This window comes from Mustela nivalis, assembly GCF_964662115.1.
Source record: "Mustela nivalis genome assembly, chromosome: 5".
Taxonomy (NCBI): domain Eukaryota; kingdom Metazoa; phylum Chordata; class Mammalia; order Carnivora; family Mustelidae; genus Mustela; species Mustela nivalis.
Genome location: NC_139024.1, coordinates 122,036,634 through 122,053,848, shown reverse-complemented (window position 1 = coordinate 122,053,848; position 17,215 = coordinate 122,036,634). Strand labels below are relative to the sequence as shown.

The 17,215-nt window shown below is 44.5% G+C and overlaps 2 protein-coding genes across 7 annotated transcripts in view; both read left to right on the top strand.

The window, feature by feature from the left end:
* Positions 1-561, top strand: part of LOC309865927 (E3 ubiquitin-protein ligase TRIM39) — a 15,498-nt gene extending 14,937 nt beyond the window's left edge. For both annotated transcript variants that reach the window (XM_082732938.1, XM_082732935.1), the window contains one exon: positions 432-561. In XM_082732938.1, coding sequence (XP_082589064.1) covers positions 432-453 — 22 coding nt within the window. In that variant the 3' untranslated portion in view covers positions 454-561. The remainder of the gene's footprint in view (positions 1-431) is intronic.
* RPP21 (ribonuclease P subunit p21) lies at positions 465-17,215 on the top strand. 5 transcript variants are annotated; one of them, XM_082732950.1, is made up of 6 exons: positions 465-573; positions 650-750; positions 845-927; positions 1,681-1,806; positions 4,846-4,923; positions 16,319-17,215. In XM_082732950.1, exons 1-6 carry the CDS (start codon positions 517-519, stop codon positions 16,459-16,461), a joined length of 588 nt encoding a protein of 195 aa, XP_082589076.1. In that variant the 5' UTR covers positions 465-516; the 3' UTR covers positions 16,462-17,215. The 5 variants fall into 5 exon arrangements, with proteins under 5 accessions (XP_082589076.1, XP_082589077.1, XP_082589075.1 ...); XM_082732951.1 differs by lacking the exon at positions 16,319-17,215 and adding an exon at positions 6,694-6,947; XM_082732949.1 differs by lacking the exon at positions 16,319-17,215 and adding an exon at positions 5,349-5,533.

Sequence of the window (17,215 nt, the reverse complement as noted above, 5' to 3'; positions counted from 1 at the left end):
CCTTTCCAATTTCACTCCCAGTGGTACCAGTGCTTTCTTTGAATGTTTAACTTCTGTTCCTTCAATCTGTAGATCTTTCAGGCATCTGCCTTTGGCTTCAGGAGAGTAGGGCAGAAGTTCTAGCTGGGTATAAATTGCACATAACCATCTCCCCAACCTATCTGCATAAAGAAACCAGTCTTCTGTCCTAAAAATGTTTTGAAGTTTAAGGTCCTCTCCTGTTCTAGTGAGCAGTGACTTTCCTACCTAGGATAACTGATCATGGGCTTGAGGAAGACTAGAAGGAAGCCAAAACTCAGAAAGGGACCCCGGACTTGGGTTGCAGGGGTGGGTATGGCTTTACGAACAACTGGGGTCGGTGAGGCCGCAGGGTGGCGCCAAAGTAAGGATCGCGGAGAGAGGCTCACCGGCCCAGGAACTACACTTCCCAGGAGGCCGTGCGCGGGCGCCTGAAGCGGGGCTATCGGAAGGGCGGGACCTGCGGACAGTCGTGCGTGAGGCCCTCGCGCGGCGCAGATGGCTGGGCCGGTTAAGGACCGCGAGGCCTTCCAAAGGCTCAGCTTCTTGTACCAGGTGAGTCCGCGTCTGGTGACTTACGGGGAGGCGGTCGGGTGTAGCTGGCCACGAAGTAATGGTTTCCTTCCTCCAGGCCGCCCACTGTGTCCTTGCACAGGACCCCATGAACCAGGCGCTGGCGAGGTTTTATTGTTACACGGAGAGGACCATTGCAAAACGGCTGGTCTTGCGGCGGTGAGACGCTCAGGGAATCTAGCTGCGGGCGGGACGCGGGAAAAATGGGAGAGGGAGCGCGGGCCTTCGGACCACCATCCCACTCCCTCCGCAGGGACCCCTCGGTGAAGAGGACTCTCTGTCGTGGCTGCTCTTCCCTCCTCATCCCGGGCCTCACCTGCACCCAGCGCCAGAGACGTGAGTGCCCCTAATGGGGATGAATGAGGAGCACCAGTGGGCTCGCTTTAGATGGCGTCTGGCGTGAAATTTAGAGCTGCCGGATTTTTCAAGCTCTGGGTTGAATTGCTGAATTCACTTGGACCAACTAAGGAAAGGCTGGGCAGTAGGGAAATGATGTTGCTGTAAGAGGTAACCCCCCTCCCCATTTTTGCATGGTGGAGGACAGGATTCACATCACCATTCACTGATTTACTTAACAAATATTTTTCTAAGATGTGTCAAGTATTGATCCATTATTCTCACTGAAGTTACAGTCTGATAGGACGGACTAAGAAACAAGATAGTGTAGTAAAATGCTTTGCTTGAGGAACTAAAATGCTAAATGCTTTTGCCTTCCTGATAGGCAAAAGAAGTGAGAAATGGAAATTCAGGCAAGTTTGAGGACTCTGAGACAAGAGAGCTTGTGGTGCTGTCAAGGAGACTAGAGTCCAGGAGCCTGGAGTTTGAGGTAGACAAGGCCAACGTATAAGGCTGGAGAAGGAAACAGGGCAGATCCTCTTCCAAATTAAGGAGTCTGGACTTTATCTTAAGGGATACCAAGAAACTGACAGACTTTAAGCAGGGCTAACACACCTCAAATTTGTATTCAAAGTTGGGGAGTGTTCGAATTCCTACTGAGAAACGGTGGAGGCAAAACTGGATCCAGGAGATCTTTTCTTCTCCTACTAAACCTGGGCACTCCTGCCACACACACACACCCCTTTCTTCCAGGCTGCAGGGGACAGCGCTGGACAGTACAGACTTGCCTAACATGCCAACGCAGCCAGCGTTTCCTCAATGATCCTGATCATCTACTCTGGGGAGACCGGCCTGAGGCCCAGCTGGGGAGCCAGGCAGGTGAGAGGTTTGTAGAGAAAAATTGGGGATGCCCCAGGAAGATAGGGGTGATGGGGGACATAGAGCTAAAAGGACACACAGGTGGATTCTGGATTGCTGTGAGAGGTGCTACAATCTGAAAAAATTCAAATTCTCATCTACCCAGATCTCAAACCACCACAGTCCCTGCCAAACGCAGCCCACCCCATTCCAGCCCACCTCCCTGAGGAGAAAGTGTAGCCTCAGAGCTCTGGTCACCAGTGATGGATTCACCCTATCTTTCAAATAAATAAAAATAGTTCTGTTTCACTTTGTGTGCTTCTGTGAGTATTTCAGCTCTTCATTCTATTTCTCTTACTTCAGTTTGTATTTTTCTGTCACTGGTCTCTGTCTTTATTCTCATATTCCTACCATGCTCATGCTCATGTTCCTACCATTCAGGGAGATCCTGATTTCCATAGACCACTTGACCCCACCAAGCAGCTTCCATTTCCAGGGCCCTGACTCCAGTGCTCCTTCATCCCTGCTTCCTCAGTACAGTGCCACATTTGTAACTCACGATTCAGGGTTGTCTGTAAGAGTTTGAGACTTCATGGAGCATTTTTTATTGAGGTAGCCCTCACTGTTGACTAAAGGGCTAGACCGACTACTGATGCCACTGGCGATATTTTTATTTAAGTTCTTTATTAGCAAGAGAGCACAAGTGGGAGTGGGGGACAGGAGCAAGAGGGAGAGGGACAAGCAGACTCCCTGCTGAGCTGGAGAGCCCAACTTGGGGCTCATGACTTGAGCTAAGGGCAGATGCTGAACTGCACCACCCAGGTGCCCCTGCTGTTGTTTTTTTTTGTTTGTTTGTTTGTTTGTTGTTTTTTTTTTTTTTTAAGATTTATTTATTTGACAGAGAGAAATCACAAGTAGACAGAGAGGCAGCCAGAGAGAGAGAGAGAGGGAAGCAAGCTCCCTGCCAAGCAGAGAGCTCGATGCGGGACCCGATCCCAGGACCCTGAGATCATGACCTGAGCTGAAGGCAGCGGCTCAATCCACCGAGCCACCCAGGCGCCCCCCTGCTGTTGTTTTTAAACAAGGAAAAAAATTTAGAGGGTCAGAGTGGCTTCATATCCTCCCAGCTCACTCAGCCTTTCCCAATCTCTCAGTCAGTCGTCTTCTATAAAATCCTACTAAGAGAAATTGTACAAATTTGAACTAACAAGGTCAAAGGTGCTAATGAAAGGACACTGGTGGACACTACACAAGTATGCCCCATAGGTAAACCCTCAGGGTTTTCTTAACAATGAGTAAACAAGAAAACTGTTTTATTATCCCTAGGGAACTTACTCAAAGATAGTTTCAGACTGACTTATTTGCTAGGTTCCAGCTAATCAATTTACCTCAAACATAAAAATAAAATTCACTCTTCCCAGAATGCAGGTTTTTCCCTTCCTTTCTCTTATAAATCCTGTGTTGTACTTAATTTACTGCTGCACAAAGGTCATTGCATAATGTGGCTTCAAAAAACAATGATTCTGTGGACTAAGCTATCTGAGAGCTTTGCTGGGTAGTTTACTCAGTTCCATATGGCATCAGCTGGAATCACTCAGCTGCATTCAGCAAGTGGATGTGGCACCTGATCTGGAAGACCCAAGAAGTTTCTTTTGCATGTCTGGCACCTCATTGCTTTTCAGTGTGGCCTCACTACATAGCTGGTTTTCAGGTCCTCACAGCATGGCTGTCTCAGGGTGGTTGAACCTCTTACATGCTCTGGCTTCACAAGAGAGCATTTCAAGAGGACAAGCTCCAAGTTACAAGTACTTATCAAGACTCTATTCTTCACATTTGCTAATGTCCCCTTGACAAAGCAAGCCATGTAACCCAAGCCCAGATTCTACAGGGAAGGGGCTGCAATGGGGCATGAATACTGGGAGATTTCAATCATTCCCTGGGGTCCACTAATGTGGAAATTTACATCTTTATTTTGCCTTCATCCCTGATTCAGTGTCTCCACTGATTGCTTCATATGTCAATAAATTATGTGCAGGGAAAATAGTAATTAGTGCTCAAGTAACTAAATGTTTCTGAGTACTTTATCACTTATTTCTGGAGATAATGTCTACCTGGTTTAGGGTAGACCTGGACCCTTTTTGTTTTCAGCTCATATTCCTTGGCTGCGCCCATGAATCTCATTTCTGAGTTCATTGGCTCTTGAACACTAGGTCTGATTTTTGGCTAAGTTTAAGTGTGCTGTGGTTGCTCATGATTGAACATGCCCACAGTGGGATGATAATAGGGGAACTTGGGAGTTTTTGTTTTGTGGCTGAATCACAGAGTGATACCTCTCATGTGGGAGAATGAGAATAATGTCCCAATTCGGAAAATAGATGAAATAATGTGGAATACAGTTCACTTAGGAGTTTCGGGTTCATTCATCTGTTATGTTTTTATCAGTATAGGTTCCTCTAACTAGAGAGAATATTCCTATTCCTCCTTCTTAACCTCTGTCCTTCATGTTTACTTTTTTTTTTTTTTTTTTTAGATTTTTTTATTTTGGGGTTGCCTGGGCAGCACAGTTGGTTAAACGGTTAAGTATCTGCCTTCGACTCACTCAGGTCATGATCCCAGGGTGCTGGGCTTGAGCCCTGGGTTGGATTCCCTGCTCAGTGAGGAGTCTGCCTCTCCGTCTCCCTACCCACCCACACACCCATGCTCTTCCTCAGACTCTGCTCTCTCTCAAAATCTTAAAAAAAATTTTTTTTTTCCTCCTCTCTCTCTGCCTGCCTCTCTGCCTGCTTGTGATCTCTGTCTGTCAAATAAATAAATAAAATCTTTAAAAAAAAAAAAAAAAAAGGGGCGCCTGGGTGGCTCAGTGGGTTAAGCCGCTGCCTTCGGCTCGGGTCATGATCTCAGGGTCCTGGGATCGAGTCCCACATCGGGCTCTCTGCTCAGCAGGGAGCCTGCTTCCTCCTCTCTCTCTGCCTGCCTCTCTGCCTGCTTGTGATCTCTGTCTGTCAAATAAATAAATAAAATCTTTAAAAAAAAAAAAAATTTTTTTTTTTTATTTTCAAGTAATCTACACAGAACATGGGACTCGAACTTACAACCCCAAGATCAAGAGTCACATGCTGCTCAGGCTGAGCAGGCCAGGTACTTCTCATTTTTACTTATAAAAATTGCTAATATATGCAAAATATATGGACTCCACATAACAAGCAGGAAATCAAATCCTAGTATGCAACGGCTTTCCTAATGTTTCTAAACAATTTAGTAATTCAAAATGTGTACCCTTTGCGCTGGGTGTTGTATATAAGTGATAAATAACTGAATTCTACTCCTGAAACCAATATTGTGCCCTTAAACTAGAATTTAAATAAAAATGTTCTTAAAAAGCCAAACCAATACAAAGTATATAGCAAATCATTAGTTTCAGAGGTAGAGTTTAGTGATTCATCAGTTGCATGTAAGACCTACTGCTCATTATATCAAGTGCCCCCCTTAATGCCTATCATCCAGTTATCCCATATCCTGCCAACCTCCTCCCACCCCAGCAATTCTCAATTTCTTTCCTATAGTTAAGAGTCTCCTGGGGTGCCTGGTGACTCAGTTGCACATCTGCCTTCTGGTCAGGTCAGGATCCTGGGCTCCTGGGATCAACCCAGCAGGGAGCCTGCTTCTCCCTCCCCACTGCCTGCTACTCCACCTGCTTGTGCTATCTCCCTCTCATAAGTAAATAAACACATGTATTTTTAATATCTTATAATCACATTTGTTAGTATTTTATTCTCTGTTCTGAATGAATCATAATTAGAAAGGTCTTCCCAACCCACAAGTTGTAGATGTTATCAATGTGTTCTTTTAGTACTTATATGATATCATTATGTTTAAATTTCTGATTTATTGGGGCTTAGTGTAGCGTGTGATGTGAAGTGTGGCTCTAATTTTATCTTTTCCCAGAGGCTGTCCAGTTGTTCTAATACCATTAAAAGCCTGTCTTTCCCCCAGAGATTTGAGATGTCATTTTACTGGCATAACATTGATCACAGTGACAAAAGTGCCAAAGTTTGTCAAAGCAGCTGTTAGTAATGTTGTAGAGAAATGGTCCCACCATAGCATTGCTGATTGGAGGGCAAAATGTTTAATAGAATCCCTGTGGAATAGAATTTAGTACCATCTAAGAAAATTACATCTATTAATCACCCTTAGACTCAGAAACTTCATTTCTAATAATCTACTCAGTATATATTTCCACAGTGAACATGCATGAGCGCATTCATTTTGGCATTAGTTGTTGTAACACTGGAAATGACACAATGTCCATCAGTACGAGACCAAATAAACTGGTACATCCAGACAACAACACTGTGCAGCTATAAAAAGAATGAAAAAGACCTGCATGTAGTAATATGGAGCAATCCTCAGGACATATTATTAAATGATAGAAATTGATGTGGGAAACAAAGGTGGAAGAAGAATTATTGAATTTCCTTACTATCTGCAGCCCATTGACAAGTCCTTGAAAATAGGCAGTGACATTCCTCTCGGGACTCAACTGCCTGGATGTTAAAACTTTCCTAAGGGCAAAAAACAATCATAGCCCTGCTCCCCCAAGAATCCTGTAAGTCTACTTTAACATAAAAATTCCTTTGGAAATTTCCTTTATTTCTCCTCCCCAAGATACATATTGGCAATCATTCCCCAAGTATATGGCCCACCGATATACATCTGAAGGGTTTCATGTCTAAGGTTTTATTAAACAATAATAAATGACCTTTTCCCAGTAATAGCTAGCCCCTTCAGAATCCTGGAAACCTTGCTTCCAAAATTCCTTAGAGATTTACTATCCCTAACCCCCTCCCAACTTGAAAGTATATAATGGGTCACTCCTCATGACCCGATCGCTGCTCTTTCTGCCCACAGGTCCCTGTGCTTTAAAAGAACCACCCTTGGGGCACCTGGGTGGCTCAGTGGGTTAAAGTCTCTGCCTTCGGCTCCGGTCATGATCCCAGGGTCCTGGGACGGAGCCCCACGTCGGGCTTTCTGCTCAGCAGGGAGCCTGCTTCCTCCTCTCTCTCTGCCTGCCTCTCTGCCTACTTGTGATCTCTGTCTGTCAAATAAATAAATAAAATCTTTAAAAAAAAATAAAAATAAAAGAACCACCCTTTTGCACCAAAGACATCTCAAGAATTCTTTCTTGGTTATTGGCTCTGGACCCCACCCCACCAAACCTCACCTATATTCCAAAACCACATCAAGGTCATGATCCCAGGGTCCTGAGATTGAGTCCAGCGTCGGACTCCTTGCTCAGCAGGGATCCTACTTCTCCCTCTGCCTGCTGCTCCCCCTGCTTGTGTTCTTTCTCTCTCTCTCTCTCTTGCTCTCTCAGAAATAAAAATCTTTTCAGAAAAGAAACGAAACCACTTTTTGGAAGGTAGGTGATGGGAGATGTGAATCAGGGACAATATATATGTCAGAGGATACTGCAGAGGGAAGGGGGCCTGCCTAAAGAGTCTACCACAGATTTTTATAAGCAGTGGCATGCAAAATCAGAACTTCTTAAAGTCTGCTGCTGTGGAGGATGTCCCTGGCTTAAAGGTGCTTAGGTAGCAAAGATTTCAGATGGGACAGCATTATCTCAGGATCCCTGGGGTCACAAGAAGAACAGGGGTGCCTGAATGCTACAGGGTTCCCAGACATCAGAGCAAGGAAGCAGGCTGAACACAGGGAGTCCAGGTGCCAACTTTCTGCTCAATTTTGCCATAAACCACAAAAGGCTTTACACTTGCACAATTGCACTCCAGGTAGGGGCCTAGTACAAGGCAGAAGCCTGGAGAGACTTCCCTCCCTTTCCACCAATCCCCCACCAGGAATGACTCAAGTCCACGTCACAGGAGCCCATAAAGTTTGGAGACTTGAAACTGGGTCACTTTCCTGAGCTAAAAATGGTCAGTCACAGGTGGAGTGAACACAGAGTTCAGATGGAAACCAGGGAGACAAGGGTGACTGACTGCTTTTCTGTGAGGGATCACTAAAGAGTAGGGGGCATGAACTTTCAGTTCCAGTGCTAGAGATCATGGTGCCACCGTTTTCATCTCCCCACTGCGTAAAGGGACAGGAAGGGCTAGGTAGGGAGAGATAGAGGGCTATGCAATCAGGCTCACAGAAATCCCCAAAATGCAGAAGTGGAAGGAAACCAGAGATAAGGGAAAACTCCAGACCACCCTGCCCTAGTGTTCAAGGGCAGAGTCTTATTTATGACAGTTTCCTGTGGTCAACAGAAAATAATCAAACCCTAAAAGGAAGTAAGCCATGAAAGATGTTATCACTAGTCCTTAATCAATGGTGCTGCCAGTAGAGAAGTCAAAAAGATTTTAAGTTCCCTGGTTAGCTTTCAATAAAGGACTGCTTAAAAGACCTCGGTTGCAACCCTGTCTGGACTCCTCTCACTCCTGGGAGCTTTTCCTGTATCCTTGCTTAAAACTCTATCACTTTACTCACTCTCCTTTATCTGGGAGATTCATTCTTTGACTCCTTGAGACAAGAACCCAGCTCTGAAGCTTCACCATCAGTGCTGAAAGCCTTCAAGGAGCAAAATATCACCCCATAGTGGAATCCAGAGCTTCTGACATTAAGCCTGGCCACTTTGCAAGGGAGACATTTCCACCAGGGCAAAGACACCTGAGAATCGGCACAACCGGCTCCTCCTCCAGAAGATGAGCAGGAACAATTCACTAGCGAAGTTTACTGATCATAGAAAACTGCACAACTTCAGCTCTTGGGGAAAACAGTATATACCATTTGTGGGATTTTTTTTAATTATTCCTTAGTCTTTCAATTTTATTTTTTTTTAAGATTTTATTTATTTATTTGACAGACAGCACAAGTAGGCAGAGAGGCAGGCAGAGAGGAGGAAGCAGGCTCCCTGCTGAGCAGAGAGCCCGATGTGGGGCTTGATCCCAGGACTGTGGGATCATGACCTGAGCGGAAGGCAGAGGCTTTAACCCACTGAGCCACCCAGGTGCCCCTCTTATTTTTTTTTAAAGAATTTATTTATTTATTTGACAGACAGAGCTCACAAGTAGGCAGAAAGGCAGGCAGAGAGAGAGAGGAAGAAGCAGACTCCCCGCCAAGCAGAGAGCCTGCTGCGGGACTTGATCCCAGGACCCTGAGATTATGACCTGAGCCGAAGGCAGAGCCTTAACCCACCGAGCCACCCAGGCACCCCTATTTTCTTATTTTTTCAATTGTTTTCTTTACTCATTTTTATCTTTATTTTCATATATATATTATATATTTTTTCATTGTACATTTCCTGTCATTGTATTTTATTTTATTTTATTTTTGTATATATATAAATTTTTCTCTTTCCAGTTTTGGGATCTAGTTTCTTTTCACAGACCAAAATACACCCAGGATCTAGTTTATTGTTTTGTTCTGGTTTACTTCTTCTTGGATTTTTTTCTTATTTTGTTTTGTTTTTGTTTTGTTCTGGTTTGTTTTTTTCTGTTGTTATTATTTTCATCTTTTCTCTTTAATCTATTCTGTTCTCAATATATTGATGAGACAGAGGAACTCACCCCCAAAAAAAGAACAGGAGGTAGTACTCACTGACAGGGACTTAATCAATAGGGATAAGTAAGATGTTGGAACTAGTTTTCAAAACAATGATTATAAAGATACTAGGTAGGTTTAAAAATGCTAATACTAAAACAAAACAAAACAAAAAAACTATTACTGAGATGGAGTAAAAAATGGAGGCTCTCACCGCTAGGATAAATGAGGCAGGAGAGAGTCAGCATATAGAAGACAAAATGATGGGAAATAGGGAACCTGGGAAAACAACTACTGGATCACCAAGGGAGACACTGGGAAATCAGAGATACCATAAAGTAAAATAATATCCAGATGATAGGGGCCCCAGAAGATGAAAAGAGAGAGGGGGGCTGAAGGTTTATTTGAACAAATTATACCTGTGAACATTCCTAATCTGGGGAAGGCAATGGGTATTCAAGTACAGGAGGCACAAAGAATGCCCCTCAAAATCAATAAAAATAGGTCAATACCTCCACACATAGTAGTGAAGCTTGCAAATTTCAGAGATAAGGAAAAATTCCTGAAAGAAGCCCTGGGACAAGATGTCCTTAAGCTACAAGGGTAGAAACATAAGAATGGCAGCACACCCATCTGCAGAGACCTGGCAGGCCAGAAAGGACTGGCATGATATACTCACTGTGCTAAATGTGAGAGATAAGCAGCCAAAAATACTTCATCCAGCAAAGCTGTTATTCAGAATGGAAGGAGAAATAAAGAGCTTCCAGGACAAACAAAACAAATTTGTGAACACTAAAACAGCTCTGAAAGAAACAGTAAAGGGATCCTTTGAGCAGAGAGAAAAGCCAAAACTAATAAAAATTAGAAAGAAACAGACAATCTACAATAACAGGGACTTTACAGATAATAGATGGCACTAAATTCATATCTTTCAATAATTACTCCTGAATGTAAATGGCCTAATGCTACAATCAAAAGACATAGGGTATCACAATGGATTTAAAAAGACAAGACCAGGGGCGCCTGGGTGGCTCAGTGGTCCTGGGATCGAGCCCCACATTGGGCTCTCTGCTCGGCAGGGAGCCTGCTTCCTCCTCTCTCTGCCTGCCTCTCTGCCTGCTTGTCATCTCTCTCTGTCAAATAAATAAATAAAATCTTTAAAAAAAAAAAAGACAAGACCAGGGATGCCTGGGTGACTAAGCCAGTTAAGCATCTGTCTTCTGCTTAGGTCATAATCCCAGGGTCTGGGGATTGAGTCCTATATTGGACTCCCTCTCAGTGGGAGCCTGCTTCTCCCTCTACCTGCCACTCACCTGCCTGTGCTCACTCTCTGTCTCTCTCTCTCTCTCTCTCTCTCTGACAAATAAGTAAAAAATTTTTAAAAAGAAATAACCAAGATCCATCAATATGATGTCTATTAGAGACTCATTTTGGATACAAAGACACCACCAGATTGGGCGCCTGGGTGGCTCAGTGGGTTAAGCTGCTGCCTTTGGCTCAGGTCATGATCTCAGGGTCCTGGGATCGAGTCCTGCATTGGGCTCTCTGCTCAGCAGGGAGCCTGCTTCCCTTCCTCTCTCTCTGCCTGCCTCTCTGCCTACTTGCGATCTCTCTCTGTCAAATAAATAAATAAAATCTAAAAAAAAAAAAAAGGGGGGGAGGGGGGGAAAGAACCATTTATCATGCTAATGGACATAAAAAGAAAGCTGGGGTAGAAATCCGTATATCAGACAAACTAGATTTTAAACCAAACTGTAATAGGAAATGAGGAAAGACATTATATCATAATTAAAGGATCTATCCAACAAGAAGATCTAACAATTGTAAATACTTATGCTGAAAGACCTGCGGATCCCCTTACCCAAGAATTCAACACTGCCACAGGATGCAAACAGCAAGACGTTCTTTATTGTTTCGCAGGCGCCTGCGGGTGGTCAGCGCGCGCCTGCGGGTGGTCAGCAGCTCCTGCTAGCTGAGCACACCAGGCTGGGGTAGTGCAGGATTTTTATGGACAAACAAGTTTCGGGAGGGGCTGAGCTGACTGATTGATAGTTTGAACAGGCATACTTGGCGTCAGTGGAGTGGATCAGGGGACCCACGTGCGAAAGCAGACAAAGCAATCTTACAGAAGCAGAACTGGCCGGTAGTTAGCCCACGCATGCGAATGAAAGCACTATCAGGATATTGAAGGCCTGGTTACTATCAAGCCAAGGCTATTTTCCCTCTAATGAGGCACTAACATAAAGACAATTGGGAGTCTCCTGGTGAAATGTTACATTCCTGCTATCAAACATAAGGTAACTTCTTTGTTGTAAATCTCAAGGACATTTGCAAACCAAGGGAGACTCCTACCCTGCAGGACTGTGATTTCTGCAAGTTAACTATTTATAATGCTACACATATGGAGGGGAGCGGGTGAAGGGGGGGGGTGCAAGGCGCCAGCTTTTGCTTTGTCCTCAGCCAGCCTCTTGCTCCTTAGAGTTGAGGGTTTAAGCAATTTTTCATTTCTTAGCAGAGCATTAGAAGCATTATTATACAGAAGCCAGAAACAGCTGGGTTAAACACAGATTTTTGCTATTCGTTATCCTGTTATGCTGCTTGCTGACTCCCTTATCTATGGTCAGCTGGCCACAGTTTCTTAGTTAGCATAAGCTGGTTATAAAAAGAATGTTAAAACTTATAGGCTATAGTATAGTTCTGACCTGGCGTCCTTCAATGCCCTCAACATGGAAGCAGCCAATTATATTGACCAATTAATAACAAAGAAACACATCAACAATAATACAATAATAGTAGGGGACTTTAACACCTCCCTCACAGCAATGGTCCTCACTCCACTGAACCTCACCTAGGTTCTAGAACTTCATCACAAGCACCTCAAAATTGAATTAATTTTTTTGAAATTAATTTTGAAAGAAAAATCAAAGTCTAATATTAGAAATTAAAGCAAATAAAACCTATTTATTTAGCAAATTTTAAGGTACCAATTAAAGAAAATAATTATTTCTGGTGACTTTTGAATATAGAACTCTGTACATCCTTTATGATAAATATTCTAAGGAGTAAGAGAACAACAAATTTATATAAAATTTTATTTAGCAATTTTATTGTTAGGAGTAGTAATTGTTGCAGGGTTTTTTTTAATATTTTATTTTATTTATTTCAGAGAGAGAGACAATGAGAGAGAGCATGAGCAAGAAGGTCAGAGGGAGAAGCAGACTCCCCATGGAGCTGGGAGCCCGATACAGGACGATCCCAGGACTCCGGGATCATGACCTGAGCCAAAGGCAGTCGTCCAACCAACTGAACCACCCAGGCGTCCCTAATTGTTGCAGTTTTAAAGCTATTTTATGTATATATGTTTTATGTATATTTTAGAATAAGGCAAATAGGCAAGTATGTCCAGGTTACTAGGAGCCAAGATTTCCAATTTCCCTGGTAAAAGATATAGAATACAGAATCAAGTCCAAGATGGTGAAAGAGGAGGAGACCTTAATTTCGTCTGGTCCCAGGAATTCAGCTAGATAGCTATGAAACCAGACTGAACGCCAGCAAACAACCTGAGATCTAATAAAAGAACAGCTGCAACTCTACAAATAGAAAAGCCACCACTTCCTGCAAGGTAGGAGGTTTGTAGAAGAGAATCAGAGGCAATGCTGTGGTTTTGGAATATAGGTGAGGTTCAGATGGGATCCAGAGCTGACAACCAAGAAAGAACTCTTGAGATATCTTTGGTGCAAAAAGATGGTTTTATTAAAGCACAGGACTGATGGGCTGAAAGAGCTGCACTAGGGTTGTGAGCAGAAATTGATCATATACAATGGGGTTGGAGAAAGTAAGGAAAAAGGGAGGTTTCAAAAGGATTTTCACATGTTGAAGAAGACCCCCAGGAAACTGGAAGTCTAGCCCATTATCAACCTAAGGTTGTTTTTCCCTCTGGTAAAACATTAACATTAGATAGTTGGGAGGGGCACTAAGAGGTTCAGTTGTTAAGTATCTGCCTTCAGCTCAGGTCCTGGGATTGAGCCCCACATCAGGCTCCCTTCTAGGCTAGAAGCCTGCTTCTCCCTCTCCCACTCCCCCTGCTTATGTTTCCACTCTCTCTGTCTCTCTCAAATAAGTAAAATCTTTAAAAAATAATAAGATAGTTGGGAGCTTCCTGGAAGAAAGTCCCACTTATGGGTGGGTGGTGTCACAGAAAATCAGCTTGTATTTTGTCTTTAGCTAGGCTTCTGCTCCCTCATCAGCAATATATGAGTGGGGGGAGGGATGGTGGGGCTCCATCAACCGGCTATCAGCAAGTGATAGAGCAGTGGAGAATAAAATCAGAACTTTTATAAGTCTGCCCTGCTGGAGTGGAACCCTCCCTGGGACAGTGTGGCCACAGAACCCTCAGGGTCACAGAAAGAAGGAGGGGGTGACTGAGCATGGCAGAGCTCCCAGATATCAGAGTGGGGAAGCCACAAAGCTACAAAGATGGAGCCCAGGAGTGGGCTCTCAGCTCGGTGTTGCCATAAACTGTGCTCCATAGCACAGTCGGGCCCCTCACTGTAGGGGCCCAATAAGCAGCAGAACTGAGAGAGACTCCCCTTCCTTCCCTGGGAGAAGCAGCACAGGAGCATGCCACAGGAATCTGCTGGGTTTGAAGACTCATAACAGGACCATGTGCTGGAGAAAGAAATGCTCTGTCACAGGCCAGGTGAGCACAGAGTGTGGCCAGACCAGGGAGACAGGAGTGACTGACTGCTTTTCTCCAAGGGTGCACTTGATGTGGGAAACAGAGGCGGAAGAAAAGTTACTAAGTTTCCTTACCCACTGACAAACCCCTGAAACAGGCAGAGTGACATTCCTCTAGGGACTCAACTGCCTCCAACTTAATACTTTGCTAAGGGACAAAAGGCAATCCTAGCCTGACCAACCTGCCCCAACCAGGATCCTGAGGGTCTACTTTAACATATAAAAATTCCTTTGGAAACTTCTTTTATCTCTAAACCCTCCAAGATACGGGTTGGCAATCATCCCCAAGCATGTAGCTCACCAATATTTATCTGAAAGTTCTTATGACTAAGGTTTTATTAGATAGTAATGATGGGGGAGCAGGAGACTGACTGAGGACAAAGCAAAAGCTGGCACCTTACATGCCCCCTTCCCCCCCACCTCAGTGACCTGTGTGACATTCATCAGGCACTCCTGGCTGCCCGGGGGGGAAAAAAAAAACAAATAGTTAACTTGTAGAGACCACAATCCTGCAAGACAGGAGTCCCTCAGTTTACAAATGTCCTAGTGATTTACAACCAAGAAGCTACCTTATCAATAGCCTAACTTCCAGAGACAAGTAACTCAGTTCCTAAAGCCCTAACATTGCCCTCCCCTCCATAAAACTGAAGGAGGCTGAGGCAGAAGGATATAAGTTAAATTTCTTCTAAACCTAAAGCTCATTGACAAGGATGTGTGATAGTGATGAAGTTCTAGAACCTAGGGGGAGGTTCGGTGGGCTGAGGTCTGGAGACGATGACCAAGAAAGAATTCTTGAGACATCTTTGGTGCAAAATGGTGGTTTATTAAAGCATAGAGACAGGACCCTTGGGCAGGAAGAGATGCTGCTGCTGGGGGTTGTGAGAGATGGCAAGGTTATGTACCTCGCAGTTGGGGGAAGGTGAGGGGAAGGGAGGTTTCAATGGAGCTTTCATATGCTAAAGAGGGCCTACAAGGTACCGGGATAACAGAGGTCTTGCAGCTTGATCAGTGTTGTCTTTTGGCAAGCGATTCACATTTTTGCTATCAAGTGTCTTTGTTAGTGAGATTTGGGTTTAGAAGAAATTTAACTTTATTTAGGGCTTGAGGAACTGAGTTATTTGCCTCTGGAAATTGTGCTAATTGATAAGGCAACTTCTTTGTTTGTAGATCTCTAGGACATTTGTAAACCAAGAGATTGTGATTTCTGCAAGTTAACTATTTGTTTTTCCGCTTAAGGCAGTCAGGGGTGCCTGAGGAATGTCACACACATTACCTAGGGGAGCGGCTGGAGAGGGGGGTGCAAGGTGCCAGCTTTTGCTTTGTCCTCAGCCAGCCTCCTGCTCCCTCATCAATAGGAGGAATGTGACTTTCCACCAGGAAACTCCCAGCTGTCTTCATGTTAGTGCCTCATTAGAGGGAAAAACAGCCTTGGCTTGACAATAACCAGGCCTCCAGTATCCTGACCGTCTTCTTTACCATGACAGCCCTTCTGAACACCCCCTTTGTCCTCACCTACCCAACTCCTGTGTCTATAAGCAGCCACTCCTCAGGATAGCGGGGCAGCAGCTCTTCCTGCCCATCGGTCCTGTCCCCATGCTCTAATAAACCACACAATTTTGCACCAAAGATGTCTCAAGAATTCTATCTTGCCTCCGGACTCCACCCCACTTAACCTCACCTATATTCTAAAACTTAATCACACGGAGAAGCGGGGCTCCAACTTTTTGTCTTCCAGGCCAGAGATTTGGAGCTACTATTGTAAGGACCTATTTTATATTTTTATTTTAGCCAGAGGCTTCCATTGAGGTTAAACAATAACTTTGTTGTTTAACCCTTAAACAGTCCCCCAGGGGACTTAAAAACAAGTCCTGGAAACCAGCCTCAGGTAACAAAGCTCAAATACAAGGGTAGGTCAGGCCAGGCACATACTGTCTCCTAGCTACCAAAGTGATGGGCTAGTTTCCATGGCTACTGTGGGGTGAATTGTAATTCAATTAGCTGCCTGTGTATGGCCAGGCCCAACCACATGGCCTTTGCTCTATGAAAGGTAGCCTGGAAAGCAGAGAGGTGGCTCTGACCAGTCTGTTTGACGATCAGTTTGATTCTGGATGCTTGGCGCAAAATAAAGCTTTGCTTGACCTTCGCTTTGTATCAGTCTCGCTCCTTTAATCATGGACCCATTATTGGGGCATCCATTTTTGGGGGGCCTAACACTATTTTCATTTTTTTTTTAAGATTTTACTTATTTATTTGACAGAGATCACAAGTAGGAAGAGAGGAAGGCAGAGAGAGAGAGAGGAGGAAGCAGGCTCCCCGTGGAGCAGAGAGCTGGATGTGGGGCTGGATCCCAGGACCCTGGGATCACGACTGGAGCCCAAGGCAGAGGATTTAAACCACTGAGCCCCCCAGGAGCTCCTGGAGGCTACTATTTTCATTTTCATCCTCTAAAGCTGTGAGGAAAGACTTTGGGGAACAAAAGCCACATAGAAGGTGCCGAATGGTTCAGTCAGTTAAGCATCTGCCTTCAGTTCAAGTCATGATCCTGATGAGGGAGCAGGAGGCTGGCTGAGGACAGAGCAGAAGCTGGCGCCTCACAGCCCCCCTCTCCACCTGCTCCCCTCCATAATATGTGTAGCATTCCTCAGGCACCCCTGACTGCCATAAAATAATAAATAGTTCACTTGCAGAGATCACAATCCTGCAGGACAGGAATCTCCCTTGCTCTACAGATGTCCTAGAGATCTACAAACAGGGAGGTTACCTTATCAATAGCACAAATTTCCAGAGGCAAATAACTCTCAGTTCCCGAAGCCCTAATGTCTCCCTCCCCACCATAAATGGAACTGGAGGAAGCTGAGGTAGAAGGGAATGTAAATGATAGCAGGATCATAACACCCCACCAAGAATCTCCCAACTATCTTGATGTTAATGGCTGGCCTAAAGATGGCATTGATCAAGCCACAAGGGCAAGACCTCCTCCCAGCACCTTGTAGGCCCTCTTTAACATATGAAAACTCCGTTGAAACCTCCCTTCCCCTCACCTTCCCCCAACCACAAGGTATATAACCTGCTATCCCTCACAACCTGTGGCAGCATCTCTTCCTGCCCAAGGGTCCTGTCCCTATGCTTTAATAAACCACCATTTTGCACCAAA